This window comes from Myiozetetes cayanensis, unplaced genomic scaffold, assembly GCF_022539395.1.
Source record: "Myiozetetes cayanensis isolate MyiCay16 unplaced genomic scaffold, myiCay2020 scf19, whole genome shotgun sequence".
Lineage (NCBI taxonomy): Eukaryota > Metazoa > Chordata > Aves > Passeriformes > Tyrannidae > Myiozetetes > Myiozetetes cayanensis.
In genome coordinates, this window is record NW_026087400.1 from 4683194 (window position 1) to 4711098 (window position 27905).

At 47.7% G+C, this 27905-nt stretch overlaps 1 protein-coding gene across 3 annotated transcripts in view; it reads left to right on the plus strand.

Annotated features, from left to right (window-relative positions):
• The first annotated feature begins 4618 nt into the window (after positions 1-4618).
• NKAIN4 (sodium/potassium transporting ATPase interacting 4) overlaps positions 4619-27905 on the plus strand; it is a 50683-nt gene continuing 27396 nt past the window's right edge. Inside the window, exon 1 of one of the 3 annotated variants that reach the window (XM_050313670.1) lies at positions 4619-4866. In XM_050313670.1, the coding sequence (XP_050169627.1) occupies positions 4813-4866 (54 nt within the window). In that variant the 5' untranslated portion in view covers positions 4619-4812. The remainder of the gene's footprint in view (positions 4867-27905) is intronic. The other 2 variants (XR_007628753.1, XM_050313669.1) reach the window with 2 other exon arrangements.

The following is a 27905-nucleotide window of genomic DNA, read 5'->3' on the forward strand; positions in this document are numbered from 1 at the left end:
TGCTCTGGGGAGCCTGTTCCAGTGCCCAACCATCCTCTGGGTGAAGAACCTTTTCCCCTTATCCAACCTAATGCTCTCCTGATACAGCTCCATGCTGTTCCCTTAGGTCCTGTTGCTGGACAAGCCATCCCAGAACCACTATGACATTAGTTTGAGCAGCCTTTCCCACAGTAGTTCAGTAGCTGTTACATGTTCTCAGTCTTCATATTGTAAATAAGACAGATAGGGAGTTTCAGTTGATTAGGGAGGATCTTCAGTGCTGCTGCTTGGGTGAGGTGGTCTTTGGCACAAGGCATCCCCCTTGGACTAACAAAAATGCTGGCAGCTTCCAGGGTGTTTCTGTCTTGATGTTTTTCCTTTATAGTCACGAAGAAATAGAAAAAGAGTTATTTGAAGGGCTGCTCATGGGACGTTATGGCAGAATTGTCAAAGCATCTTAGGAAAGCTGTAAAAGTGTGAATTTGAACCTTGACTCCACTGTAGCAGTTAATGGGTGCTGATGTGTTTGATCCAGGAGAGGAACGATGCCAGTCATGTTTCCTTCCTACAAGCCCTTGATCACACAAACAAGGCAGCTATGTCAGCTAGATATGGACAAATTGTTCACTTTGCTGTTATTCTGAGGTACCAAAGAGCCTGGTGAATCTGCCTTCCACCTCTGCAATCCTCCACTTGCTCATCAAAGAGTGATGAGAATTTGTTGTGCAGCTCAGCAAGTTAATATTAGAGAATTACAAATGTGAAATGCAGAGGATGGTGGTGTAGAAATGCTGAAAAGCCTGATTAGGAGCTGCCTCCCCCCCAACATCCAAGGCTTCACAGGGATCAGAGAGAAAATGACAGATTTCACACACCAGCTCTGATAAATTTTACAGATCGCCCTGGGCTGCTGGGAACCCATTTCAAAGCATAGAAGTCATTGAGAATTTTTCCTTTCTTGTGTGGTGATGAGAACAATTTTTGAAATGGTGTGCTCTGCTGCCACTGGGCTGTTTTTCTCTTGGCAATGAATTCACCAGGCTGCCAGAGTAAGGGGAAGAGCAGAGTGTGATTCCTTTGGCCATGGCCTGATGAGGGTGTGATCAGTGGTGGGACGGTCACAGTTCTTACAACCGGCTTGGCTGCCCAAGGTGAGAGGTGGCAACCTCAGGTGACCAGCCAGTAGATCCTCTCACTGCATCCAAAATTACTCTTGAGGAGACAGGGCAGAGCCTAGTGCCCTTTCCTCCTCCCACCCAGGAAGATGATTTGTCCTAATCCACTTGTACCCATACACATTTTAAGCATCCACAGTGTCCTGGGCAGGAAGCTTCAGAGCTCACCCACCTCTCACGTGAAGACCTTCCAGCTGATCATTTTGAATGCATCCCCAGGAAATTCTGCTGTGCTCAGGGCACAGCCAGCATCACTCAGGCACCTAGCAGTGGGTTTTACTTCTGACTGTGACAGAGAAATAGGATGTGACAGGCCACCTTGGGAAGGCTGCTGTCTGCCCTGGAGGAGGGGAGAGGGCTGGCTGATGAGCTCCTAGAGCACTGGCACAGGCACACTTTGCCTTTTGGATGTGGCATGGAAAGGCTGGAGCACTCTGACACTGCTGTTTGATCAGACATCTGTAAAGGCACCGTGACCCAGGTGATGGTATTAAAAGGGAGAGGAGGTGGATGTAAATGAACTGAGTGGAATAATGCACCCCATGGTACTGAGATGTGAGACCATCTACAGCTTTCAGCAGCTGTGACAATTACAGGGCTTGGGCTGTGAAGAGACACGTCCCCAGCTAATACTTTTAGCCTCTCTATGCTCATCTTGACCTGTCAAAGCAAGGAGGCTGCAGATGTGAGAGAACAAGCTGTGGCAAGATATTGCTGCTTTTTTCAAGATTGAAAAGCTGTAGTGGGTTTTATGAATTAAACTTTCAGGGTAGATGTGTGGTCCTGCAGCATTTGTGCAGGAATTCAGATGGTCAGGACTTCACACAACTTTTAGCAGATGCTGGCAGCTGCTGTGGCCATGCCAAGTGCCACTGCATAGTGGCACAGCAGGGACCACTGGTGATATACTGCCCATCAGGGATGGCTGCCTCATCCCATGGTGCCTTGTCAATCCACTTGCTGATTAAACTAATTATGATCCATGTTCTATGTGTTTTATTCACTTAGGTCCAAAATCAGCTAAGTTAATTTTTGATCTGATGGAAATAAAGGATTTTCTGGTGGTCTGCAGGAGACTTTTTAGTCAGCCTGTAAAGAGACATCAAAAAACCAAATCTGTTGTCAGAGGATTCAATCTCAATGCACCTCCACTGGTTCCATAATCAAAAGAGGTGGGAGACCACAGTGGAAGCAAGTGTCCAAATTTTGACATGTGAGTAGACCCGCTGAAACCAGTGAAGCTGCTTGGATGCTTCAAGGTGGATCCCCTTTGTGTCCAGGCCACCTGCTACACCAACACAGATAAGAAATCATACGAATGAAGATTATAAGATCAGGCTCTGGCAGTTTCAAGTCTCTCTTTGAAATACAGGTTGCAATATTCCTGTAGTTTCACTCCTCTTAAAAATCTAAGGACAGTCAGTGTGTTTTCTTTCAGATGCATGTGGAGTCCCAGCCAACATCGTAGTTGCTTCCTGCATAGCTTATTTAAGATAAAAGTGCAGGTGGAAAAAATCCTGTTTGAGTCAAACTTAGCATTTCAGCAGCAATACCTTTTGCTGTTTCACACCGTGTCTCCTTTGCAGTACAACTGAGCTGGAAAATCACAATGCCTACGGGAGGTTTTTAGAAGCAGGAGGCAGAACAAGAGATGCAGAAAACCCTAAGAACTGGCACAAAGGCCAGGTAGTAACCTGCATGGTTGTATCCCAGCCTTTCCCATGCTGTTCCCAGCAGTTTCCAGAGCACATAACAAAACCAGTGTTACTTTTGGCCAATCTGAGCTCCTGTTTTAATTCTGATGTCAGGCTATCTGACCCTATGGTGCTGAGTGAGACCTCCCTGTGAAGTTTGTAAGGCATGTTTTATCTGCATTCATTAAAAAACAAACTGATCTTTGTTCCATTGCATTTTCCATCCAAAACCCACATTCCCAGGAATACAAATACTGCCAAAGCTTCTTTGGTCCACAGTTTTCTGGGTGAAATAAATTGGTTTCTTCTTCAGGTGTTTTCCTTTCACCTATAATAAAATGTGTTTTATTGTATCTGACTGCATTAATTGATGCCTTGGTTATGCACAGTGCACAGGTCACATAATCAATATATTTTACCATTTAAAACCAGTAGGATTTGTGATCAATTCAGAGTCTGCCTCCTAATCTCAGGTATTCAGAGTATGTTTGTTTGTTTGTTCTGTTTCTCCCTGTGGCTGATGTGAATAACAATAATGCTGGTAACATAAGATTTTAAATGTTCCTAGCACTGGAGGATTAATCCTCCTTCCTTAGGATATAGTCAGGCAATGTTCTCCTTGAGTAAAATGATAAAGGTTTTATGATTTTAGCTGCCATCTCCTTCTCACCCCACTGCAATAAGCAGTGGGCAGTGCTTATTTAAATGGAAAGTGAAGCTGGTCACTGATGGTGAGAAGTCACACCCTGCTTTGGAGGCAGAAGCAAAACCCTGATATGCTTCAGAGGAAGAAGGGACGGCCAGAGGTGCCAGAACAAACTGTCATGCAGACACTGGAGCCACCGGAGATTGCAAAGACACAACCTCGTTATGAGATGAGGCTCTCCCAAAGCTTCTTATCCTGTTGTGTTGAGCTTAGCAACAAGTCTGTCCCAATCACAATGTGTGGTGTGTGACCTGCTCCTCGGGCCAGCCAGGAGAGTGGGTGGCAGGGAGGGCTGGCATGATCCATGTCTTCTGGATCCTGCCTCTCCTTCAGGAGGGGAGACAATGGGAAGGACTCAGGCATGTAAAGGAGGTGGTCGTGTGATTGTGGATTTGCTCTGTTGTTCACAATTAGACTGACTTGCTGTTCTGCAGATGCAGAGTAAAGCAAGTGGTGCTCAGGTAGAAACTCTTCTTGGAAGCAGAAAGATGCTCTCCTACATCCCTCTGCTACTCCTCAGCTGGGATTCATTCCCAAGCCTCGGTATATACTTCAAAATATCCACAAATGTGCATTTTCAAGAATTCCTTGTCTCGTCCCTTTCTGAGTTTGTCTCCCAAGTGCACTCCCGCTGACAAATTTTATGGGAAGAACCGTTATATTTTAGGTTAATTCCAGACTTCCTAATATTGAGGGTGAACATACCAGCACCTGCACGCGGAGGAAGGTGATGGGCACACGTGGAAAGAGAAGAGAGGAGCTCTACAGACCTTGTGTCCCGTTCACACACCTTGCCTGGCCAGCACAGTTCTCTGCCCCAAGCACGGACCGGCACCGCGTCCCACCACGAGGAAAACGAGGGGCTGCCCTGTCCGGGGGGACAGGACTTGCTCCCGCCTCCCGGGGGAGGGCCGGGGGCCGGGACCGGAGCATCCCAGCGCGCCTGCGGGGGCCCGGGGGGCGCATCCCGGCGGCGGCGGCAGCCCCCGCCCCGCCAGCCCGCCCAGCCTGCGGGACGGCAGCGCCGCCGGAGCGTTGCCCTTTTAAGCTGTGGCCCCACTTGCCTCCACCCCGACTCCCGGAGGGGCTCCGGCAGCCGACCGACCGAGCGACCGACAGACCGACCGACCGACCGACCGACAGAGCGAGCGACGTCCGTGGCCGCCTCGCTGCCGGAGCGGGCAGCCCAGAGCCCCAGGGCGGCGGCGGGGCCGCGGCCACCGGGCTGCCCCTGCCCTGCCCCCGCCGCTCGGGGACCATGGGATGCTGCACCGGCCGCTGCACCCTCATCTTCCTCTGCACTTTGCAGCTGGTAAGTGGAAGAGCTCGGGGTTCGGGGGGACGCGGCGGAGAATGGGGGGGGGTTCGGCTCCCCGGGACGGAGCCGGGAACAAAAGCCCCCCTTCCAGCGTCTGGGTGCTACCCCGGGCAGGGCTCCTCTCCCTCCGCAACTTCGGCTCGGAGGAGGGATGTCGGGGTGCGCTCCGGGGACGCTTTGCCGCGCCGAGGTGATTTACTGATGCCTAAAACTCATTAAAAGAAAAAGAAAAAAAAAGAAAATAGAAAGTAGTTTTCAATTAATAAGTTTGTGCTTATGAAATACAACTGAAAAAAAAAAAAGAAAATCGCTCAATCGCTCTGTGAGAGGAGTCCCGGCGGTTCGGTGGCGGTGTTGCAAACCAAACCAAACTTCATACCTGCCAAAACCCACCGGTACCTTCAGTCTCTTTCATGTCCAGCTGCAAGAAAAGGCCTATCCATGTCCCCCCCTGCACGCCTGCATCCCACCCTGCTGGGGTTTGTACTGGCTTGGAAGGAATCATTTCAGACTCCCCCAGGATGAAGTGCTTGGATAAAATGTGCTTATTAGTATACATATATTTATGTCGGAATAAACTTCCCAGTGTGCGGAGAGTGTGGACCCTGGTGAGCACGGGTCAGTCCCTGGTGGGCACGGGTTCCTGCTCCTCATGACATGTGCACAGATGATAAACAAAGGTCTGGTTGTTCCCCGAGTGTCTGCGCATCCAGCCTGGATCTGGAGGGTCCCCTTCTTGTCAATAGCTAATGGGCTCCAGGGCTCCTCCAGCCTTAAAAAGGAAATGACAGCAGCTAGGTATTTAATTTCATTTGCTTCTCCCGAATTTGCTGTATTTTGGAGCATTAGCAGCGTGCAGGAAAGGGCAGACTTCCTGCGAAGTTCTGTTGAATAGTTCGCTGGTGCCAAGGGGTGAGTCTGGTTAAAACTCTTTGTTTCGGAGTTGGGTGCTGTGACAGGGCGGTGTTTTCTGCTCAGGGACGGCACTGGGCTGAAGGTGGGAGAGGAAAAGTGGGAACCTGCTAGTTTTGAAATGATAACCATCAGCCTCAAATGGAAGGGGAAGAGGGTGGGAATGCGCCCCGGTGAACTCTGACTGGCACAATCAGAAGATGCGGGAGGAAGATTTGACTCGTAGTTAAACAAAATGCAGAATGGAAGTGGTGGGGTTTTCTTGCACAAAGTGTCTTGCTTGGCATATTTATGAGCGAGCTGAATGGCTGGGGAGTGTGTTTAGTCTCCTGGATTATTTCTTTTGATTTTTCATCCGTGATCCTACAGGAAAGAAGCTGTACCCTGTATTACATTAGAAATTGGCATCTCAGCACTCACTGTCTCTTAAACCCATCACTATGTCATCCTGCTTTAAGGCACACACTCACACACTGGGGTAAAAAAAAAAAAAAAGAGAAAGAGAAAAAACCAGGAGCTGCTGGTGCTGTTCTGATTTCTGACAAGCGTGGGAGTTTTCTTGTATCCAAGATACAGGGACAAAGAACCCCCAGCATTTTATTTTCCTTAAGACCCTCCTCCTCGAAGAAAAGAATCAGTTAGGCTCATTCTTAAGCAAGTTTGGATGCCTCAGCCCTAGCAATTTCCCATGGCACTTGCTGGGTGAACTGGTAGAGCTGGAAAAATGTGAACTATGGTGAGGGAATTTCTGGAGCTGCGCTCTGGTGGGGGTGAGGTCAGGAGATCCTGGCCAGTTCCCAGCAAGTGCTTGGGTGAGGGCGAGATCCAGCACGGGGCTTTTTTTATTGACTTTATTATTTTATTAAGCAAAGTTTGTCTGTAAATCATCACATCACTCCCACATCCATGCAGCTGAGTGATGTGCAAGACTCGCTGCTGCTCAGGGTGGGCTCTGCTGAGACAAAACACTGAAGCAATCAGGCCAAGATCATCAATAAATTAACATGACGTGAACTTCCTTTGTTCCTCTCATGTCTCTGCTCGGCTTCATTTGATACTTTGAACCCTTCACAGTCTTCCCTGTTGGTTGCCAAGCTCCATGTCTCCCACTGCTGAAGTTCCAGGGGTGAAATCCTGTCTCTTCTGTGGACGTTTTGCCTCTGACTTAAATAGGGAGAGGATTTTGGTGCTGGGATCTCCCACTTCAGTTCTGCAGCCCACCCCTGAGTTCCACTGCATGCTCTCATGTCTGTTCCTCAGAGCTTCACTGGGACTTTTTATAACTGCTGAATGGAAGCATGGAAAAAACCCTCCAAAAGCTCAAATTAGAGATTTGAGTTGCAATTCTTCATAGAAATGGCTTTATTATTAGGTGCAAGCAGTTGAGTGAGTGTGTGGGGAACTGTTTGCACACTGCAGTCTAAATGTTTTCCGGGGGGGGGGGAGGAAAAAAGGGCAGAAAACAAACATATTCATCATTGCAGTGTGTGTTCCCAAAGAAAAAGTTTGTGATCCAGCCGGAGAGCAGAACAACGTGTGAATTCAAGGAGCTGCTACACAATGCGAATACCAACGAGATCCTCAGCCCCCCACGGGCCGAGCCTCGTGGCGCAGAGACGAGGAGAGCGTTCGCATCTGTCTGAGGAAAATCAGGGCTGGCTCCCCAGCGGTTTGCTAATCAAGGGGGGAGGGAAGGCTGTAGTTTGAATAAATGATTTGCCGCGTTCCAGTTTTAGATTGTTTCCTTCAGGCGTCCACGTTAGGCTCGTGCTTTGGTGATTGGTCCTGCAGGGAAGCTGCAGGAAGGGTCTGGCTCTCCTTCTCTCTGGTCCTGGTGTGCATTGCTGTCCCTAATCCTTCCCTTTTTCCTCCATCCACCCCTACCTCCAGCAGAAGTTGAAAGTTGACCCAGGTGAGGGCCACCCTGCAAACTGGCTTATCCTCAGCCGTGGGTGACACGGAGTCAGCAAGGTGATGGGGTGTTTTCCCAGAGTTTGTGAGTCCCAAGGGGGTTGTCACCTCCCCATTCTCACTTTGCCTGAACACCTCTGCCATCCAGGTCCTGGTGTTACCTACAGCAGATCACCAGTCCTTTCTCATCCCTCCCAGGCTTTGGGCAGATGTGTATCAAGAGCAAAGCTTAAAGGAGCCCTAGGCCTCCCCAGGAAAAAATCGTGACTCTGTCAGGGAGGCTCTGTAGCGAGTTAAGAAATATCCCTTGTAGAAATTAAGGTTGAGAAAGGTTTGCCAAGGACAGGATTTCCAAACCTGTGTGGTATGAGAGACTGTCGCACCCAGCAGGACTGTGGACTGGGTGGGTCGTGGTGAGAAACCACAAACCAGAGCTGGGTCTCAGGTAGGGAGGTATTAAATAATCATTGATTTGCTTCTTTTCTCTCTGGCAGCGTGAGATTGCACCCAAATGGTGTATTTTCTGGAGCAGTAAGTGATTGTGCACCGGAGGCACTATGTGAATTTATTTCCACTGAGCATGGAAAAATTCCCTCCCTCCCTGTGCCCTGTCCCAATAAATCAAACAACTGTAGTTTCTTTACATTCTGTCCGTGGATTGAGAGCTCAGATGCCAAGCAAAGCCTGGAGACAATTTTACAGATACATTATAAATCCCCCTAGAATAACAGCTTCTAATGGAAAAAGTGACTAATACTTCAAATGAGCACAGAACAAGGCGCCCTGGGACAGGGCTGCACACTGAGACTAACCAAAAGTAACTATATACCTTTATTTATTTATTTTCTCGTGCTCTCTTTCTGCCTTGCTCCTTTCTCAGTGATTCCTTTTTAATCTCTTACAGAAGGGGGTGATGAGTTCTGGAAGCTGTTTGAAACCAGCAGAGATCCTTCTCTAACTGCTCTCTTGTGGTTAAAGTGATCGTGTTGGTTTGATCGAGACATGAAGCGATGCACAGCACAGGAGGGGTGAGGGCAGAAGGCAGGATGTGGGCAAACAAAAAAGTCTAAGTTAGAATAGGTGGACTAGCTAAAATAGGCAGAATAGAGGGACATGTAGTGGTAGGACAAGAGGGAATGGCTGTCATTTGAAAGAAGTGGGTTTAGACCGGATACTGGTAAGAAATTCTTCCCTGTGAGGGTGGGGAGGCCCTGGCACAGGTTTGCCCAGAGAAGCTGTGGCTGCCCCATCCCTGGAAGTGTTCAAGGCCAGGTTGGACAGAGCTGGAGCAACCTGGCCTAGTGGAAGTTGTCCCTGCCTGTGGCAGGGGGTTGGAACAAGAGGAGCTTTAATGTCCCTTCCAACCCAAACATTCTATGGTTCTGTGCACACCTGGGCTGCAAGAGGGAGGGTGGCAGAGCATCTTCCTGCCCAGGATAAGGGGCAAGCAGGATTGTGGTGTCTGGGGGCTGTAGGGATGGCTTGCTTGGCTTTCTCCTCTACCCCAGAGATGTTTTGAACTGGAGGCTGAGTGAGGAGAGCAGGACCCATCTCTGCCCTCCTCCGCAGCTGCCTCGGAGCTGGGGCAGAGCCTGCCTCTCCTGAGGGAGCTGTGAGCCCGCACAGCTGCGCTTTGGCTGAGCACAAAGCCTTGGAGGGAAGAGCAGGTGCAAGGGGAAGAGCAGCATCCCTTTGCTCATCACGCTGCTCAAGACCCCTCCAAAATTACCTTGTGCTCTCCCCAGCTGTTTATCTTCTCCATGGCTTGCGCTTAAATTATAATCCCTCTAGGGAAGGGGCTGTCTTTTGTGGATGTGCACAGCACCCAGCGCTGTGATGGCTCAAACCTTTCCTGAAGTCCTTGAACAATACTCCAGGCTAAATAACAACGTAAGTCTGAAGACTACGTTTGACAGATGCTGTCTTCTCCGTGTCTGTTCCAGACAAAGGAAAATTAAAGCTGTGCCAATAATAGAGCTCGTCAGCATTTTCCACTGAAGCTGACTTTCAGTAGAAACCTGGGGATTTGACTAAATGAATATTTTCATGAGAAGTATCTGCTTTCCATAGACAATCCTGAGTTTTTTTTCTCCCAAGTTTTGGCCAGAATATTTTGGCGAAAAATCAAAAATGTGCTGGCAAATGTTTCGCTGTGCTGGCAAACATTTTTAATTTTAGAGCGATGGAGATTTTCTTACAAAAAGATGAATTTTTGCATGAGATTTTTCTCTTTTTTTTTTTTCCTTTTCCCCCCACCTTTCTCCTGAGCAGCTGGAGTCAGTACAGTACAGCACAAGGGAGGAGCAGCTTGGGGGTCTGTGTTTCAGACGTGTTTCCACTGTGCCCCGTCGCAGATCCCCCGGCTGCCCACATCCGCCTTTCCCATCACGGTGGTGGAGATTGCAGATGACTCACAGGAACTGTCCTCCAACCAAACCCATTCAGACCAGGAATGAAATTTGGCCAAAGCCAAGCCAAAAAAACAACTGAGGGCAGGGTGGTGTTGAAGTCTATCCTTGGAGAAGCGGGGCTTTATTTCAGCTGACACAGGCTGTTTGTTGACCACTCTCTGATTTCTCCTGGCCACTCTCTGCTCCTTTGCCTTGCCCTTTTTCCTCTCTCCGAGTGCCAAGGCCCTACAAGAAGAGAAGGAGCTGGTTTTCCCCAAGGGGGACCCTCTCCCCCTGGCTGGTGTGGGGCTAAGGGAGCTGACGTTGCTCCATTGTGTGCTAATAATATATGGAAACTGGGATCATTTTGGCTGGGGTGCAAAATGGAGCTTTTCCAAGAATCTGCGCCAGGGGCCCGAAAGTATGAACTCTTGGAGAACAAACTGGATAACAAAGGCCAGATTGTGATCGCTTTTCCTCCAGGAAAACCCTGGACTAGCCCGTTGCTTTTTGAGCACTTAAGAAAATGCGTATGGTCTAACGAGCAGCGAGTGCCCCAGCTGTAGCTTTCCCTTTCCCATTAACAAAACATAGGGTCTGAGCTCAGTAGAACTGAACTTTTCTTTCTTATTAAAAAAAAAAAAACCAAACCAGCACCAAAACCCAAGGATAATTTGTGATTTAATGTCCTTCTGCTTGTGGAGTTCCCTTTGTCCCCACTCCTCCTGGGCTGCAGGAGATGTGATGAGCACACCCAACTGCACGAGTTGTGTCTCTGTGTTTAAGTTTTGTAGAAAGAGGGTTTTTCAACCAAGTGAAAACTTTTGTCTCAAAAGAGGTATATTCTTCTTCCTCTCCCTGTGTCCAGAACAGGAGCAGGGGAAAAATTACATTTCTGGACAAAAAAAAAAAAATGAAAATACTCTGGCATTTGGCAATATTTGCTGAAAATGATGGGGGTGTTTGTTGTGCCAAACCCCAAATATTTTGAACCTTTACACAATCTTGAAAACACTTCTAAAAAAAATTGAAAAGTCTCCCTAAAAAGAAGTTGGTTTGTTGTTGTTTTTTTTCTTTGGAGGTCTGCACTCTGGACGTTCTCATCTTCCAGATACCTCTGACATCCTGATGTCTCCCCAAAGCTCAGCTCATGGTGAAGTTTAAGGGGGAAAGCCCTGAAAGAGAAAGCACAGGTTTGGGTGTTGCTGCAGGGTGGTTCTGTGTTGTGGTGACTCATCTGCTCCCAGGCCAGTGGTTTTGGGTATTTTTGTTGTAGAAGGAAACTCAATGAATAAACACCCTGTGGAAATGGGAATCTGAGATATTTCATAATCGTTCCAGAGTCATAATATTACCTTAAAGTTCATGAGATTTCAGAATAACAATAAACAACTTCTGCTTTGCTTGTTTATTGGTAAGTGTCATAATCTTATTTTGTCTTTTTCTTGCTGGAGGTAATAGTAGGGATGGCAAAAGTAAAGATTAATAGTAGTAAAAAGTAGGGAATCAGTAGTAGTAGAGCAGTAACAGGAAAGTAGGTAGTAATAGTAGGGAGGGGGAAAACTGAAATAATTGAAATATCTGGGAGAAATCTCTGAGGTGGCATTTCAGCAGAAGTGCTGCTTCTCACCAGCAGGTTGGAACTGTGTCTCACAATGAACACAGAAAAGTCAGTGTTGGTGTTGCTCTGGCTCCTTCTGGCTTAGCCAAGCCCCCATCTGAGAGTCCTTGTGAAGAACAGAAGTTTTATTTAGCTCTGAGGCTTCACAGACTAGAGAAGAGCGAGCAGCAGCTTTCTGCTGGGGCAAGATCAATATCTCCTCCCTTGACTTTGCTGTAGCTCATTAACATCCACTGTCTTTTCCAAGGGACGCTTTTTGGTCTATTTTCCACAAGGACTTAATTGCCATTTTCTTGGTGCCTGTGGCTCCTTCTCACCACAGCTGCTTCTGTGTCAGGACATTAGACACAAATATGTTGTTTATCAGGGAAACGCACGTCCCAGATTTTCTCTCAAAGGTGAGGATTCTTGGAAATTAGGAGCACAGCTTTCCTGATCCCCCTTCCCCTGTCGTCCTGCATGTTGTTTGGACGAACCTAGGTTTAGTAATTGAGATGTCAGATTCCCTGACACCTCTCAGCTGAAAGGATGATGGTGTGGAAGCGGTGACCTCCGCTGCCATCTGCCTGGGCTTAATGAAAATATACTGTGGGAATCGAGGCAACAGCTTGTCTTCATCACCTGCTTGAGGAAGGCAGACATCAGGAGCTGCTGTCCCTGAGCCAGCTTCCTTTGCCACCTTTCAGCACTGGCCAGCCCTGCAGGCAGTTCCCACCTGCTCCCTGGGCTCTCTCAGGCCAGCAAAATACTGCCTTGCTTCCCTGTTTTTTTTTCTTTTTGCTCCATTTTTTTCCTCCAATGCTAAAAACTCAAGAAAAAGCAGGATCACCAGCATATTTTTTTTCTGCACCAGTGGAGCAAGCACACAGATGTCCACCCAGGCCCTGATGTTCAGAATCATGGGAGCACAGGTTGCCCTCCCCGTTTCAGCTTTGAACCATCTCACTGCACAGTGATGGGTCAGGCTCAGTGTGTGTGTGGGACCAGCCTTCATGCTCGTTCTGCACTTGGGGACAGCCCCTCACACAGACTTGCTCCCCATTGTGCTGCCCTCAGAGTACACAAGAACACAGCTGAGGGTCCCACTGATGAGATCCCTGAAGATGGAATGCCTGGAGCATCCTCAACCCGGCTCGCTCCACCCCACAACCCCCCCACCCCGAGCTGCCCATGAGCTCAGGTCTCCAGGTCTAGGGGGACAATGCTCTGTGACACAATCTGTTCCCTCAGCACAGTTCTCCAAGTCTCTTTCCATGTGATTGTGCCATCCCTGAGTGACCTGGGACATCGCTGACCTGAGCTCAGGATGGTACAGGACAGACTCTGCCCTCCATGAGTGAGCACTGGGGCAGTCAGACACCTGGTCAAAGATATGAAAGAAAAAGAACTGAACATTACTGAGAACAGTTGGGTTTCACTTCTGCTGAAGTCCTAAATGCACTTAATAAGAAATGAATCCAGGTGCTCAGATGAATACACAAAGCAAATGTACAAGGCCTGGGAAGATGTCTCCTATGACACTTCTCTGGGGAACAGGGACCTGTCTTGTGTCTGTGGTGACCCTGACAACAGCCTTGGACCCATTAAAGCAGTTGGTGCTGATTTATGTTTTCCAAGAGCTGTTCTCTGGGGATAGTTCATCTGTGAGCACCATTTCATCTGAACAGGGAAGGTGAGATAGAGGACACTAAAGAAGGGGATGGAGCATTTTACTATCCACATACAACTTATAAAATATTGAGTGTAGCCTTGCATGGAGCACTGTGTGTGGTGTGCCCATCCATCATGGATAAACAGCCTCACCACAATTAACAGTTTGTCACTGTCTCCCTTCAGCTCCACCTGAAAATTACCTCTGTAGTAACCAGAGCTCAATCTCAGTATCAGCATGGTTGACCTACCTGGAGACCAGGAGGAATCTAAATCCTGGCCTTACTCAGGTTTGTTCATATTTAGGAGGTTTGTACATTATTCTGCAGTACTACAAGAGCATTGCCCTGCACTTTACAAACAGCTCCTTTATGTTGGGAGCATATTGGGTTCTACTCTAAAGTCTACAAGCAAAACTTCTCCCCCTGCATGAAGCTCAGCAGATGGATGGGCTTTTTGTGGAGGGAATGTGGCAGGGTCTTTGCTTAATGTTGCTGCTGTGGTCCCAATACTCAGGAGTGCCTAACTCTGTGCTCTGGGACGTGGGAGCATCCTCTCCTCTTTTCAGAGCTGCTGGACCCTTGATAGTCCACTAAGAGTGAAACAGTCCCACTTTGGTGGAAGCACCACATCCAAAGGACCTGCTCCAAGGATCAAGGCCTGCTCAGTGGCACTTAAAAAAAAACTTTTCTGCTTCCCTGAGATAGGAATTACTGAGTGAAGCTGGATGGAGGAAAAACTCCTCTTGAACCAAAGACTCACCTCAACAGCACAGGAAAGAGCTGGTCTGGCCTGCCTGGCTTGGACCTTCATTTAGGGACCTTGAAAGAGGCACAGACCACAGATATGGGCTTCCCAGCTCACAGGTTTGCAAAGATAAGGTCCAGGCCCAGGAGCTGATTAACCTCGTGGAGAACAACCAAGACCTGAGTCCTGAGTCTTGGGCAGACTCCCAGAAACTCCCCAGAACCCAAAACACCTTTGAGGTTCTGGGCCAAACACCTCCTGTTTTTGCAGCACAAAACAACTTCTCCCGCAGCTCTTGCCTGGAGGGTGGTTTGAAGACTGGGCATTTAGATAACTTGCACGAATATTGGAACTGTTGGTTGCTTTGCCAAATCAGACCTAATTCCCCATGGCTTCTGGTAATCCATTAGGTTTTCGTGTGGGAGATGGGAATGGGCTCTGACAGGCGTCTGGCATCCCTGGCTCCAGAGACAACACACTTTCTGTGATATCGTTGTGGGAAAGGCAGTACACCTGCTTATATTGTATATGTACAGAATTAGGGGAGAAATCTGATTATCCTAATTACTCAGAAATGCTAAATATGTGCAGAATACCGTTTGGCTAATTAGCCTGGGAGATTGCTGGCTGTTCAGCAGGGAGTAGAGCGGGTGTTGGGAGAAGTGTGATGGGAGTTCACAGGCTGTTATGTGCCCTTTGCTGTCTGAGCATGTGGAGAGGAGTGAGCACAAGTGACTGGAGATGTGATTGCCAGCCTTAAAACAAAGTAAAAAGCTGGGAAAGGGCAATTTTTTTTTTTCAAATGTCTGACACTTTTTAAGATTCTGGGTCTTCAAGTTTCCCATCTCATTATTTTGAGTTGAGACATCCAAGGGAAGGAGGGGTCTGCCTCTCTGCCAGCAGCTGGTGGGAGCCCCTGCATGGCACCTCCTCAGAGGGATCTGTTCTTCCCCTTATCCTGCCTTGTGCTGACACAGGCTGAGTCTCAAATGCTCTTGAAGCCTGAGGAAACCACGATGTAGTTGGTTCTGTGATTGCTGCTGCTTCATTTTCATTTAACAGAAGAGGTCTTCTGGCATGAAATCTGACCTGCTTTTCCTGGAGGTACAGAAGAAGTCAGGCAGATGCTGAGTACATCTCAAGGTTTTAATCCCCAGATGTCTAGATCTGGAGAACCAGGCTGGTTCTTTGAGCATGGACAGAGATCCACCAAGAAAACCATGACTGTTTGGGAGGGCTGCAGGGAGGCTGGGACAGCAGTTGTGCACAGCTCAGCGTGTCCTTGGGTCTTACAGTGTACACAGCTCTGCCATCAGACCAGAGCCAAAACCTAGGTCTTCTGGATAGAATCAGTGCCCAAAGTGCACATTAATCCATTGCTCCTTTTAGCTGGGCTTCCTCATGTCTTTAAATAACCCTGCATAGCTTTTATTCCTGACCTAGCCAGAAATTAGTGTCTACCTCCAGCTCTTTGGAAAGGTTAACCTTCCTGCTCCTGTGAGCTCAGGATCAGTCCTGCTGCCACTTCAACACAGCACTAGCTGGGCAGTTAGCTGGGAGAAGCTACGAAGCATTTGGGCTTCCAGGGCTGCCACTGAAACAGCTCAAAGCTGAGTTGTGTGACAGTGTGAAAGAATAGATAGGGTGATATAAAAACTCTGCCATGGCTTCAGACAATAAAGACTGTGTCTCCCTTCTGATGAATAATGGCTCTTTGTTTTATTCCTTAGATGGCAGGGCAGTTAGAACTGCTGAGAACTATCCCAGTGCTAAATATATGGCTGTGTAATAAAGGCTCTGCAATCTATGAACTGGGACTGAATGGATACTTGAGTGAATCATTTAAAGTACGATGAATTTCTGACGCAGCTCATGGTGACAGGAGGTGGAGGGGCAGTAAACTCCTTTGCAGATCACTCAGCCAAAGGATGTTTTCCTTGCATGAGACGTATCCCAGGTTTCATGGCTGCCAAGTTTTCCTCATGGAGGTTCCCTTGGCTGTGCAAAGTTCCTCGCTCACAGTTTTGGACAGTAACCTGCAAACAAGTTTCAATCTGCATTTCAGACGGAGCTCCCGGGTTTGGTGGTGAGGCACTGTGCATTTTTTCTAGCAGAAATCCTGGAAACTCAATCCTGGCAGACTCAAAAGAATGGAGCAGTAAACCCCATGCTCAGCTGTAACCCAGGCTGAGAGCTCAGTGGGGTTTTGCTGGACCCCATCAGAAATAGGGATGGAGCCTGCTACAGTGAGGAGAAAAGTGCTGCTTCTTCCTGCTGCAGTGTCACCATGCTGGCTGGAAGAGGTGATGCACAGATATTGTGATCACTGTCTGGAGTCACCTCAGAGTCTTGCCAGACCAAACTTCCTTGAAATTACTTAATGCAGCAGCAAGGATTTGAATTTCCATAATGTGGATTAGCACTTTTCTATTTTAGCTAATCCTTGCAGTCAGACCTGCAAGCAAGAAGATCAAAAGACTTGGAAAAAGAAATGGTCAGAAAGTCTGGAGTAGGAACAAACCAAAGATGTCATCGTTCCAGGGCTAAGGAATCATCTCACACCTCGAGGGGTGATAGCAGCGTGGAGGCAGGGTGATGTGTGGGTGAAGCTTTGGTGTCACAACTAATAGAGGACAAGTTTTTGTCCCCTTCCATGGCTGGAGGAGATGCAAGAGTCCGTGAGTGCCCCATGGGTGAGCTGCTGCCTGTGGGTCGGGGTTCAGCCCCTGCAGGATCACCAAACTCTTGCCCTGCAGAGACACAACCGCTAAAGATTTGCTGCAAGTGAACTTTGTTCTCCAGAGCTGCTGAAGTGGCATCTATTGACCAGCCTCTATTTTAAAAGGGGGGGAAGGAAAAAGAGAAATTCAGCTTTGCTGTTGAATAAACCATGAGCCATTGAGGAGCTGCAAGTCAGCAGGGGAGGGGCAGGGGCAGCGCAGAAACGAGGGGACACAAATGTCATGTGAAAAATAAAGCACAGGAGGGGCCTGGCCATTGTGTGACACTCCTGGAAACTTACTTAGGGAGTTGGTTGGTGGGAGGCCAAAAGATGTATACAATGAAAGAGAGACACTCGACTGGACTGAAAATGCAAACAAATTGGGTAGCACAACGGAGGAGATAAATTATGCTCATAAAATAAACAATGGCTGAGCGACACTGGATAAATAGTTACATATAATAACACCACTGTTTGTCCCAGCCACCCTAATTGGGAGGCTGGGCAGCATCCGACGAAAACTCTGCGTTGCACATTTTCCCCTTCTAATGAGGAAGATTTTTTCCCTCCCCCCCTGGAAGCCTCCCCCCAGTCCCATTTAGCAGCAGACTGAAAGGCCTGGTTTCATTCCACTTTCCCACAGCAAACTCATCCTGGCAGGAACTGCATTAAGGAGGACAAGTAGAAAATGATAATAAATTGAGGACTTGCTCTTATTTCACCTTGTGACAAATCTATCCAGTGGGGGACTCAGGGAGGGTGATAAGAGCATGGACTGGGCTGCCGCTTTCCTTTTGGTGCTTGGTCATGTGGAAAATAAACCCATTCTAGCCCTCACTCAAAAGGGCTTTCCTTTAAAAATAATGCTTTTTAAAAGGCACTGAATCCTTACTTACCCTGTTGGAAAGCCAGCAGCTCGCCTCCATCAAAGTGAACGTCACAGGTCTCATTTCATCATCCACTTGGGCTGGAGAGGAAAAACAAAGGCTTTTGTGCCCAAAGTGAGATGGTCAGTGCCATCAATACAAATGGGAGAACTTGCTAAGCCTTAGCATTTGTTTAGCATGATTCTGTATTGCTGATAGACCCCCGGTGAGAATCTTTGGTTTCACTGAACTCCTCTCAGGTAGACCAGAAGACTCAGCAGTGCAGGGGACGGTGACCACGAGAAACCACAGGCTTAGTGACTTCCCCACAGCCACTGTCACGCCGTGAGTCCAACTCTCCACCCCAGAGCCCTGATTTCCAGCACTCAGACAGGTCTGTAGCAGAGCTGTGCTCTTACCTTTCAGTGACTACCCAGAGCAGATTGCAGTTCCCAGTCTACTCTGTCACCCCGTGAGAGAGAGGCTGATCCTCAGCCTCAAGTTGTGTCTAAACTTTTTGCCACCTCTGTCCTCAGATATTTACTCGATTAATCCAATCGAGCACTTTCTGTATCTCTGTTTTCTTGCTTTTATTGACTTAAGAGAAACAGAGCTGGATCTCTGCTCTCCAGCCTGCACTGCTTGTGGGGAGGTTACAGCTGAGGAAGAAGCCCAGGAGGTGGTCAGCCTTCCTCACCTCTGCAAGCTGGGGCCATGCCGAGGGTGCTGGTGACTCCTGAGATGTGGGTGACAGCTCAGAAATCATCTTTGATCATATAAAATTGACTTTGCCTCCTAAAATGGCTGGAAAGGTGGAATATCCCTAGTTTATGTGTCTCAAGGGAGGCAAGGGAAGCCAGGTTTTTTTACCTGTAATTACTAAGGTAATTATTCAATTACTTAAGTAGGACTGATTTTCTTCCAGAGAAGCAATCAGGAGATGAAAATCAATAGTGATTGATTTCTTTTCTACCCACTTCATAGAGCAAGGTTGTTTGTGGGGATTGTGGTTATTGGAAAATTCCTGCAAAGCCCCAAAAGCCTCCAACAGTCCCTGCTTTGAACAAAATAGTTGTTTTCCTGTTTGTTCCAATTTAAAACTCTTCCTGTCAAAAGCATTTCACTGGAACCAGAAGCTGAACTGCTTAATGTTTTTCTTGTCCAAAATACTATTTTCTTCCCAGTGCTTTTTCAGTTCATGCTCTGATGACAGGCCTGGAAGTTTGCTGGTACACTCATTAGGGGAGAGTTGAGCAGTATTTCTTCACTGATATTTATTTTTCTGCTGAAAAAAATGGCTGCGTGTTTTTTTCAACTGTAGTTTTTCAAGGGAAGTTTTTCTTTTGTCTTTTTTTTTTAACTGAAATAAGCACATTTTTATGTTTCAGTTGCGGTTTTTTGGGGGCAAAGCACAATCACCAGTGTTATAGTAGTGATTAAAACTCAGCTGTCACTTTGTATGATGATAACGTGGATGAAATGCAAACAAACCACATGGCCTGTTTGCAGCCCAGCTCCTGAAATACCTCCAGCTTCTCATTCTCCTGAAAACTTTCTGCATATTCCCACGACTTGCAAAAGTCTCCCTGGGCGGTTTTGATATATAAAGCCAATATTCACAGTGTTCATCTGCTCTGTCCTGAATTCCCAGCTGCTTATCAGACCCCTGGCTGTGGAGGGTGAGGTGGGATTGGCAGTGGAGGTGGGAAGGAGGGGGGTTTGGCTCAGCATCCATTGCTGGGCATTACAGGGAATTGTTCAGAGCATCACTTGGGATGAATTTGGAGGGATGCAGGCACAGGAGCAGGATGAGTTCACCTCTCTGTTGAGAACATGACAGTGGTGGGAGAGGTGACAGGTTTGGGCTGCTGCTGTAACCATCACCAGCCTAAAATGCCACTTCTTTTTGCCACCACAGGGCAGGTGAGCATCCAAAAAACCACTTTGGCAGTGAAGATGTGTTTTTTGCTGGTGCAGCATGATTAGTGTGAAATATTTCTGAAGGTTTTTACAAATATGACCCAAGTCTCCAGCTACCCTCTGTGTAAAATGAGGGTGTTATTCCTAATTTCACAGTATAGATGGGAAGACAGTTAACAACTGTGCTAAGTGGTTTGGTTGAAGGAGCAGGAGCAGAATCAACCCCAGGAGACTCATCCATGTCTGGGATAACACTGGTTTGTACTGCCATGTGTGAGAGACAGCCTGGGTGTCAGTGCATCAATTCCCAGATGCCTCCCTGTTGTTCCCATGGGATCTCTTCTCCTGCTCTGTCAGACCCAGATTTTACAGAGCCCTTCAGGACATGATTGCAGCTGGACTGTCACTGTGCCTCAAGCCAGCAGATGCTCCAGAGCTTCAGTCAGGGAGGGCTTCTGTGTCTCCCAAGGAGCTGCTGCTCTTGGCATTACATGGGGGCAGAAAGCATCACATGGAGCTGCTGGCAGGTGGGAAGGAAAAGCTGTAAAATAATAGGAAATACATCACTTAGGCTTCACATGTTTTCTCTTCCTGGCCCACCCCCCCCAACTTCACAGCTAGGTATTAGGAAGCAGAAGTGCTAAGAGCACTTCTCTGTGTCCTGGTGGGGGTGAGAAAGCCTTGCTTTAGGAGAAAGGGTCTGTTTGAACAGTAATTCCCAGTGGGATTCTCTGGGTGGCTGTGCTCTGTCCCCTCCTGCTTCAGGCTGGTTACGATGGGCTCTCCTTCAAGGAGCGAAGTTGCAGCAAGACCATGGCAGATCCCAATTTCCTAGGTTATTAATAATAACAATATCATTTTCTCTCTCCCCTATTTCTCACCCACCCTGCGCTTCCCTTTTAATGAATTCTCCTCTCTTGCTGTAGACTCTGCAGTGACACCAGCCTGATTTGTAATGTAAATAGGCAGCCCAGTGTAAAGGCGACCTGCAAGAGCACCGCAGGGCTCTAATTATAATTTTCATTAAACTCCTCCTGTTTACGAATATCCAAGCAATCTGGCATTGCAGCAGAAGCAAGAGGAAATTAAAGCAGTGCTACCACTTAGCTCCAGTGTCAGGGAGCAGGGACCCAGCTGTCGAGCAGAAACTGAAGCAGGGTTCCTGCAGACAAAGTTTTGAAGAGTTATTTCAGCCTTGGCATCCTTCCTCTCCAGAGCTTTTAGCCCAGTTGCAGGGCTTGCATGTTTTTCCTTCAGAGGATCTGGCTGGTGCAAGTGTTTTACACGTGATCTATTTGTGACCTAATTAAGGGGATCAGCTGCTGGAGCTCCCAGTGCCATGTGCAGGAGGGAGCTGGGGGAGAGCTGAGCCGGCTGGAGCGGGACAGGGAGGGTGTGGGCTGTGGGGTGGGTGGAGAGGGACCATCAAGCAAAGGGGAGAGCAGGGAGCCTTGGCTAGCAAGGCCCTGGGGGCCTTCCACAAAAGTCCAGCAGCACAGAGATCATTTGTCCCATTTGCTGGGAGCATCCTGTGGAGTGAGGGCTGCTCTGACACGGCCCTGTGCAGGGAGTGGGACTTTGCTGGTTGTGCCACCAAGAAACTCTCATCCTCATCTTCTGCTGGATGAGCAAAATGGCATCAGTTGGCTTTTTGCAGATGTTTTGCCTTCAGAGAGGCATTTTTGTAACTCAGGCCACAACTGACCCTTCCTGAAGAGAAAGTGCTGCAGGTGCCAGCAGTGAATTAGACTGGCAGGGGATACCAATGAATTTGTTCATAAAGCCAAAGGCAGGGGATGTTCTCAGTGTCACTTGGACACAGTGAGTCTTTCTTGGGCTGTGTGTGGACAGGACAGGACAAAAACTCTTTGAGCCTGAGGCAAGAGTTACTGCTCCCTTTGGGAAACTGCCAGTGGTGGTACATTTAAGGCCACAATTCAGCTTTGGGGTAACCAGTGGCAAAATAAAATTGCAGTTTGCAGTAAGTGCCTATAAAATAACAAAGACAACCAGAATTTTGTCTGAACTGGGTGAGTCCAGCTGGTATCTCATGGGCTTTATACACACTGTGAGTTTTGATCCAACCCCTGATTAATTTTAAGTCTGTCTAGTACACTTGAGAGCTTATGGGAATCTCCAAGATGTTCCCAAACTGCTGCTCCCAAATCCAGGAGACTCCAGAGAGATGCATCAGGAGGAGAGAGGCTGGGCAGTCCTGGCCCAAGCAGTGCTTCAGTGCAGCCTTGAGCCTTCTGTGCCAGCTCCCTCCAGCAGCAGAGCTGGCTCTGTGAGCTAAGCAGAGATGCTTGGGATAGCAGGTCCAGAGGGTATAGGGTATATTCCCTAAATCCAATAACCCCGTGATTAATTTTCAAGCATTTTCACTTTTTTTCCCTGCATCTCTGTCATGTGAATGAGCCCAAAATTTGGATAGGCTTCGTGGCCTGAGCAGAGGCAGGGATCACAGAATATAATGCCCCATTGGTAGGGAATAAATCTCTCTATTAGAAAATTAAATTCCTGCTGATCTCCAGCACTGCTCTGCCTCCCAGCCTTTACAGAGTTTGGATGGGCTCATAACGGCAGCAGATCTCTGGTGCAAAATGGCTGGTGAGTTAATGGCTTGTCTTTAATATATATTACTTCACTCAATGAGGAAATTCGTGCTACTGGTGGGAGAAGCTCCTCCCCCAGTGCTCTCTTCCACTCTAGGATGCTGTCTGGATAGGTGTTTGCCCATGATCATCAGTGTGAGATGGGCTAAGATAGGCTGGCAAGTCCTTCAACAAGTGAGGGAAAGCCATGAGTGTGGAGCTGAGCCTGGGATGGGGCCATGCCTTAGGAGCATCTGGGTGACGAAAATATCAGCCACTTGTTGAAGAAACTCGTTATTTTTTATGTCTGTTGCAAATACAGTCACATCCCCTTCATCCCAGTGCCCCTTCTCTCCATCACAAAGCTGAAACCCCAAAGCTCAGCTGTGAAACTGAGGGGAGGAGAAAAATACTGAGGGGAGAGGGGGCAGGGAGGCACCATTGTGGGCATAACAGATTAATTTAATTATGTTTGGGGAATTTAGGAGTGAGTGTTGATGTAGGTTACAAATAAAACAAATTTGTCATTCTTGTCAGGGTCCCTTTTTGCCTGGATCACAAAGGCACCTGCTTATTAATTTAGCCTGATTGCTAAATCTCAGCAATCAGCAATCACAGCAGCGTTCAGTGCTGAGGGGCCACAGGAGGAAGGAGCACAGGGAACAGGCACCTGCCTGCACCCCTGAAATCTGAGCCCCAAGGGCAGGTGGGACCCAGGAAAACCAAACAGGCCAGAGGCTCTGTGGGATGTACAGAGCACAAGCCTCACCAGGCACATGACTGACCCTGATCTGGGAGAAGTTTAAGCACTACAGGGCAATCATTTCACTGAAGCATTCCTCCTAGGAAGCAGTCTTTCTCCTGGGAGCTGTGTTCTGAGCTCCATTCAGAACGTCAGTGCTGGGCAACCTCTTCTCCTCTCTGCAACATTATGTGCAAGCAGCTAATTCACTGTCCTGCTGACCACCCCACTGAGAAGGCTATGGAGCAGGAGAGGGCACTTGTGGATTTGCCATCTGGCAGGGATCAGGGACTGTAGTGCCTTGCTAGAAAAAGTACTGCCAGCTCCTGCTGTTTTGCCAATTCTGTGACACAACCCAACACTTGGAGTAAAAAGACTTGAGAGGTTTGTCTGGATGTGTGCCTTCAAGTTGTTCCAGGGCAGGAGGTTTAGGCTGGATGTGAGGAACAATTTCTTCACCAAAAGGGTTGTTTGGCATTGGCACAGGCTGCCCAGGGCAGTGGTGGGGTCACCATTCCTGGAGGCATTTAAAAGATGTGTATGTGTGGCACTTGGGGACGTGGTTTAGAGGTGGGCTGGGCAGTGCTGAGGGAACAGTTGGACTCTTAGGATCTTGGAGGCCTTTTCCAACCTGTGTGATTCCATCACTCTGAACGCTTGTGCATGGCCCATGTCTTCAGCTGAGCAGGGCTGGTGCTTTTATGATGTACTTAGAAAACCTCAGTCCTTCTGAAGCCAGAGCCTCAAGCCCAGACACAAACAAAGAGGCTTCTGCACTGCTCAGTGCCAGTCTCATCCCTTATGTTTAGCAGGACTGTGCCTTTCCTGGAATGCTAAGCAGTAGTTGGGCATGTGGGACTGAATAATGACATATCTCTGCAGCTAGGACATTTCTGAAAGGCTTTGGCAGCAGAAAGCTCAGGGATCAAGGTCACAGCAGTGGAACTCCTGAGAGCATCGTTGCCAACACACAGAATGATGCTGGGAAGGGAGAATGCAGAGCTCAAAGGTGCCAGGCCAGGGGGAACGAGGAGGTGAGGGCTCAGCACCGGGATGTTTGACAGCAGGATGCCCCAGGCTTCAGCAGGGAAGTTGTGCTCAACCCCTTCGGAGGGGAGAGAGTAACCCAGGCTCTGCACAGGATGGTGCTGGGCTGGGAGAAATCCTGATCCTCAGCTATGGCACAGGGCAGTCTGAGAGCTGTGTTTCCTGGAGTGTGATGCCTCAGGACAGCCAGGGAGTGACCTGGTGTGGAGTCATGCCAGCAATGGGGACTTTTCCTGCTGCCTTGTGGGGCCCTTGGGCAGGGATCAGTCCTCCAGGCCAGCACAGTGACCAGTTTGCTTCAGAAACACAAATAATTTAAAGGCATCAGCCCTGCTGTTGGAGGCCTCTCTAAGGTCTGTGTGAATAGAAGGGGTTTCAGCAGCTTCTGGGGAGAAAACAGACCAAAGCAGAAGAGAATGGGGTGTATTGTATCCAGTGGCCAGAGTGACCAAAGATGCCTGAGAGACAAAGTGACAAACAGAGACCTCCTGTGCAATTAGTCTCTTGACCTCTGTGGTTGGGCGAGGGATGCTGGGAAAGGAGCTGTGGATCACAAGGCCCCAAGGAATGTTTCCTTGACAACACTTACTGAAGAAAAATGAGATTTCATGAATGCAGCGGGTGTTTAACACTTGAGGGGCTGACTTGGGGAGAGACAAGGACGTGGCACCTCGCAGAAAACGAGCCCTTCAGTTTGGGGATGTTGCAGTAGTGGCTCAGTGATCTGCTTTTCCAGACAAACTTAATTAAAGAGCTATTACAACCGTTCATATTTATTTAGAAATGCAGCCACCGTGGTGGAAGCAGACTTATTGTTTAATTATTTTTCTAGCCACAAAATCTTCTCCACCTTGAATAAGCACTGGCTCGGAAGGGAATTTTCTGCTCACTGCTGATAGTTTCAGCACACTGCAGCTTGGGCTTAGGATTCTTTAGAACTAGCATTGTTCCACCATTTACAAAGGCAAAGCAATTGCATAGAAAGATATGTATAATTATATAATGTATCATATTAATACCAGTGCATTAAAAATAAAAAGCAGACAGGTGTTTAGCATTGCCAAACCTAAACTGTGTGGAAGAACCAAAAATGCAGATATTTGTGTTCAAGACCTAAATAGATATATTTCTCAAATTATCTAATTGGAGACTTTTTAATTTCTTCCTGCTGTTTCAGCTAGAAGGACTTAAACCTTCATCCTTCTACGATGTGTCATAGGCATAGCAGCACGGGGGCTTTGTCCTGAACTCCAGCCAGCCCATCGCGTGGCCAAAATACCTCAGGAAATCAGGGCAAGTTTTTCCTCCAGAAAAGAACCCGTGACCTTTCCCAGTGAAAGTCTTGGCTGCTCCGGGGGTGTTTGCACAGCAGACAAAGAAAGAGCATCTTCTTAAAAAGCAAAGCCGGTTGGCAGGAAATCAAACGCTGATTCAAGACATCGGAGTCAGGCAGGAGCCCGGAACATCCCAGCGGTGTGGTGGGGACCAAGGGCTGCAGCTGAGCCTCTTGCTCAGTTCAGGCTGGAGAGAAAAGAAATACAAGGGGTTAAGTTGCAAATTTTGTCCCAGCTGAAGCTGTATTTAAGCACACAGGGGTCTAAGGCTGCTGCATACACCCTTGAACAAGAGCAGGGCAGGATCTGGAACAGTCTGTGAGGCTGTGTCCTTACACTGGTGAGAGACAAGGAGTAAAAGAAGAGCTTTCAGGTTGTTTTTTTATAGGCCAAGTGGAAAATTGCCTGGGTTTCTGGGTAAAACATTTTGGGTTTGTTTTCTTTTGTTGGAGGAGTATCTCCCTTAAGTCCTGGCTGCAGCAGTAGGACCAGCCTTTCCCGTTTGTTCCCTTTATTGCTTGCTTGTGTATTTATTTCTAATATTTAATTTTAAAAATAAAATCACCTATTACAGCTGAACTTGGAAGGGTCAAAAGCAGGTTTGCTTGCAGGAGCAGATACCTATGAATGTGTGTGTAGGCAGGACCGTACCTACCTCTGGGTTCTCTGAGAGTCTCCCCTGCATCTGTACAAGTTGCAAACATCTTGAAAGTGATATTTTTTTCTTTTGTGTCCCAATTGATTTCAGAAACGCAGTGAAAGACACAGATCCAAACTAAATAAGATTAAAGGCTTTAAAAGCTTAATAAACTAAGAAGAGCAAATCTAGCTGATAACATGGCTTTGATAGTAGGCTATAAAGGGCAGGGAGTTAAGGAATTACAGGTAAGTGACTGTTCATCAGCATCCCTTCCTCCTCAGCAGCGTTGGGGGCACAAGGGAACAGGTTGGACTCTCCAGCTTATCAGCAGGGCAGGAGCAACAGAAGACAAAGTTGAGGGGATAGAAAAGATTTGAGGGAGTAGAATTTAAACAAGCACCCCCAGCCCAGCTTGGAGTGTCCTGCTGGCATCGACACCTGCCGGTGACACTGTCCTGCCAGAGCCATGGAAATGCAGGTGGAATGGTTTGAACCCCCCAAGAAGAAACTGTTCTGAGTTGTTTTATAAGACATTTTCCTGTTCTGCAGTGGGGTCCATCAGGCAATGTTCCACTCCAGCTCAGGTACAGCTTCCCTCTCTGGTGAAGTTTTCATACTGTAATGACCCTGAGCATGTCCAAACCTCTCTTTGCTCCCTGTGTGTGAGCCATGACAGGGCTCTGCAAGCTGAAGAACATTCTCTCTGCCTTTCTTATCTCTCCCAGCTGTACAAATGAACGATGGCCCAACAGAGAGCTTTGGCTTGTGTTGTTTGCCTGGCTAACAGTTGTTTCACATGGTTATTTGCTGTTCCAGTTTCACTCAGATCAGCAGAAATGTGGTTTATTTCGGGAGAGAAAATTCTCCTACAACTCTTCTGATTCTAGTACTGCAATAAATGATGTAATTTAAAGAATGATAGGTAAAAATGTTCTATGGGCTAGAGAAGCAAAAGGAGCAGAGGGAATCCTGGTTTTAATAAGAATAGTCATAAAGAAGAAAAATTTGTCCTCCCTGATGGAAAGGTCCTGTCAGCTTTGAATGGGTTGAAACCTGTGCCACAATCTTTGAAATTTCTCTTCACAACCAATACCTCTGGAAAGTAATAGACTTTCTCAGTAGAATAGTGTGAATCATTGTAAGGAGCACTACAGCAAGGATATTACTCTGCAGAAACTTGACAGCACAGAGAAAGATGGCATTTCCTTGCTCAACAAGAGGGATCCAGCGAGGTTCAGTATGTGGGGAAAGATAAATCAGGGCAAACCCTGACCCTGCCCTCTCTGAGCAGGACTGGAGGGACCAGCACTGAAGGGTGCCCTGACATTCTTCACATCCCAACTCCAAATCAAGGCCAGCTTAGCCCAAACATCATCCCTGTTTATCTACAAATCTCTGCAGCATTCAGTGGGTAAGCTCTGCACACAGACCTGTAGTGTACTGGGTGAAATGGTTGTTTATCAATTTGTTTTTAGCAAATATTTCCTTAATTATGCTAAGTTCCTGAGGGAACAAGGACAAACCCAAGGTAACTTCAGGCTGCATTTCCAGCAGCTGGGTTACAGCAGAAACTCACTGCCTGCCTGCCACTGATACAGTGTTGGAGTTTCATCAGGAACATTTGCCTGTAACCAACACATTTTACAGAGAATTACCTTTTTTTTTTCTTTTTATACAGCCCAAATGGCAAATGTTCATTTCTGAGAAGAAAACACTTCTCCAGACATGGGTGCCCTGATTCTGGAGTAGAAAAACTCCAGAAGTAGGAGGGCTAGTAGGGGTTTGTCTTTATACTGATTTTCAGAGCCTGAGGGCAACAGGCAAAGCAGAGCAAATATCGTAAAGGTATGTGCCTTAATCCCCTCCTGAGGGATTAAGTGTTTAACCTATTACTGGTGTTTCTGATGAGACACAGCAAAGCTGCTGTGCTGGGTGGG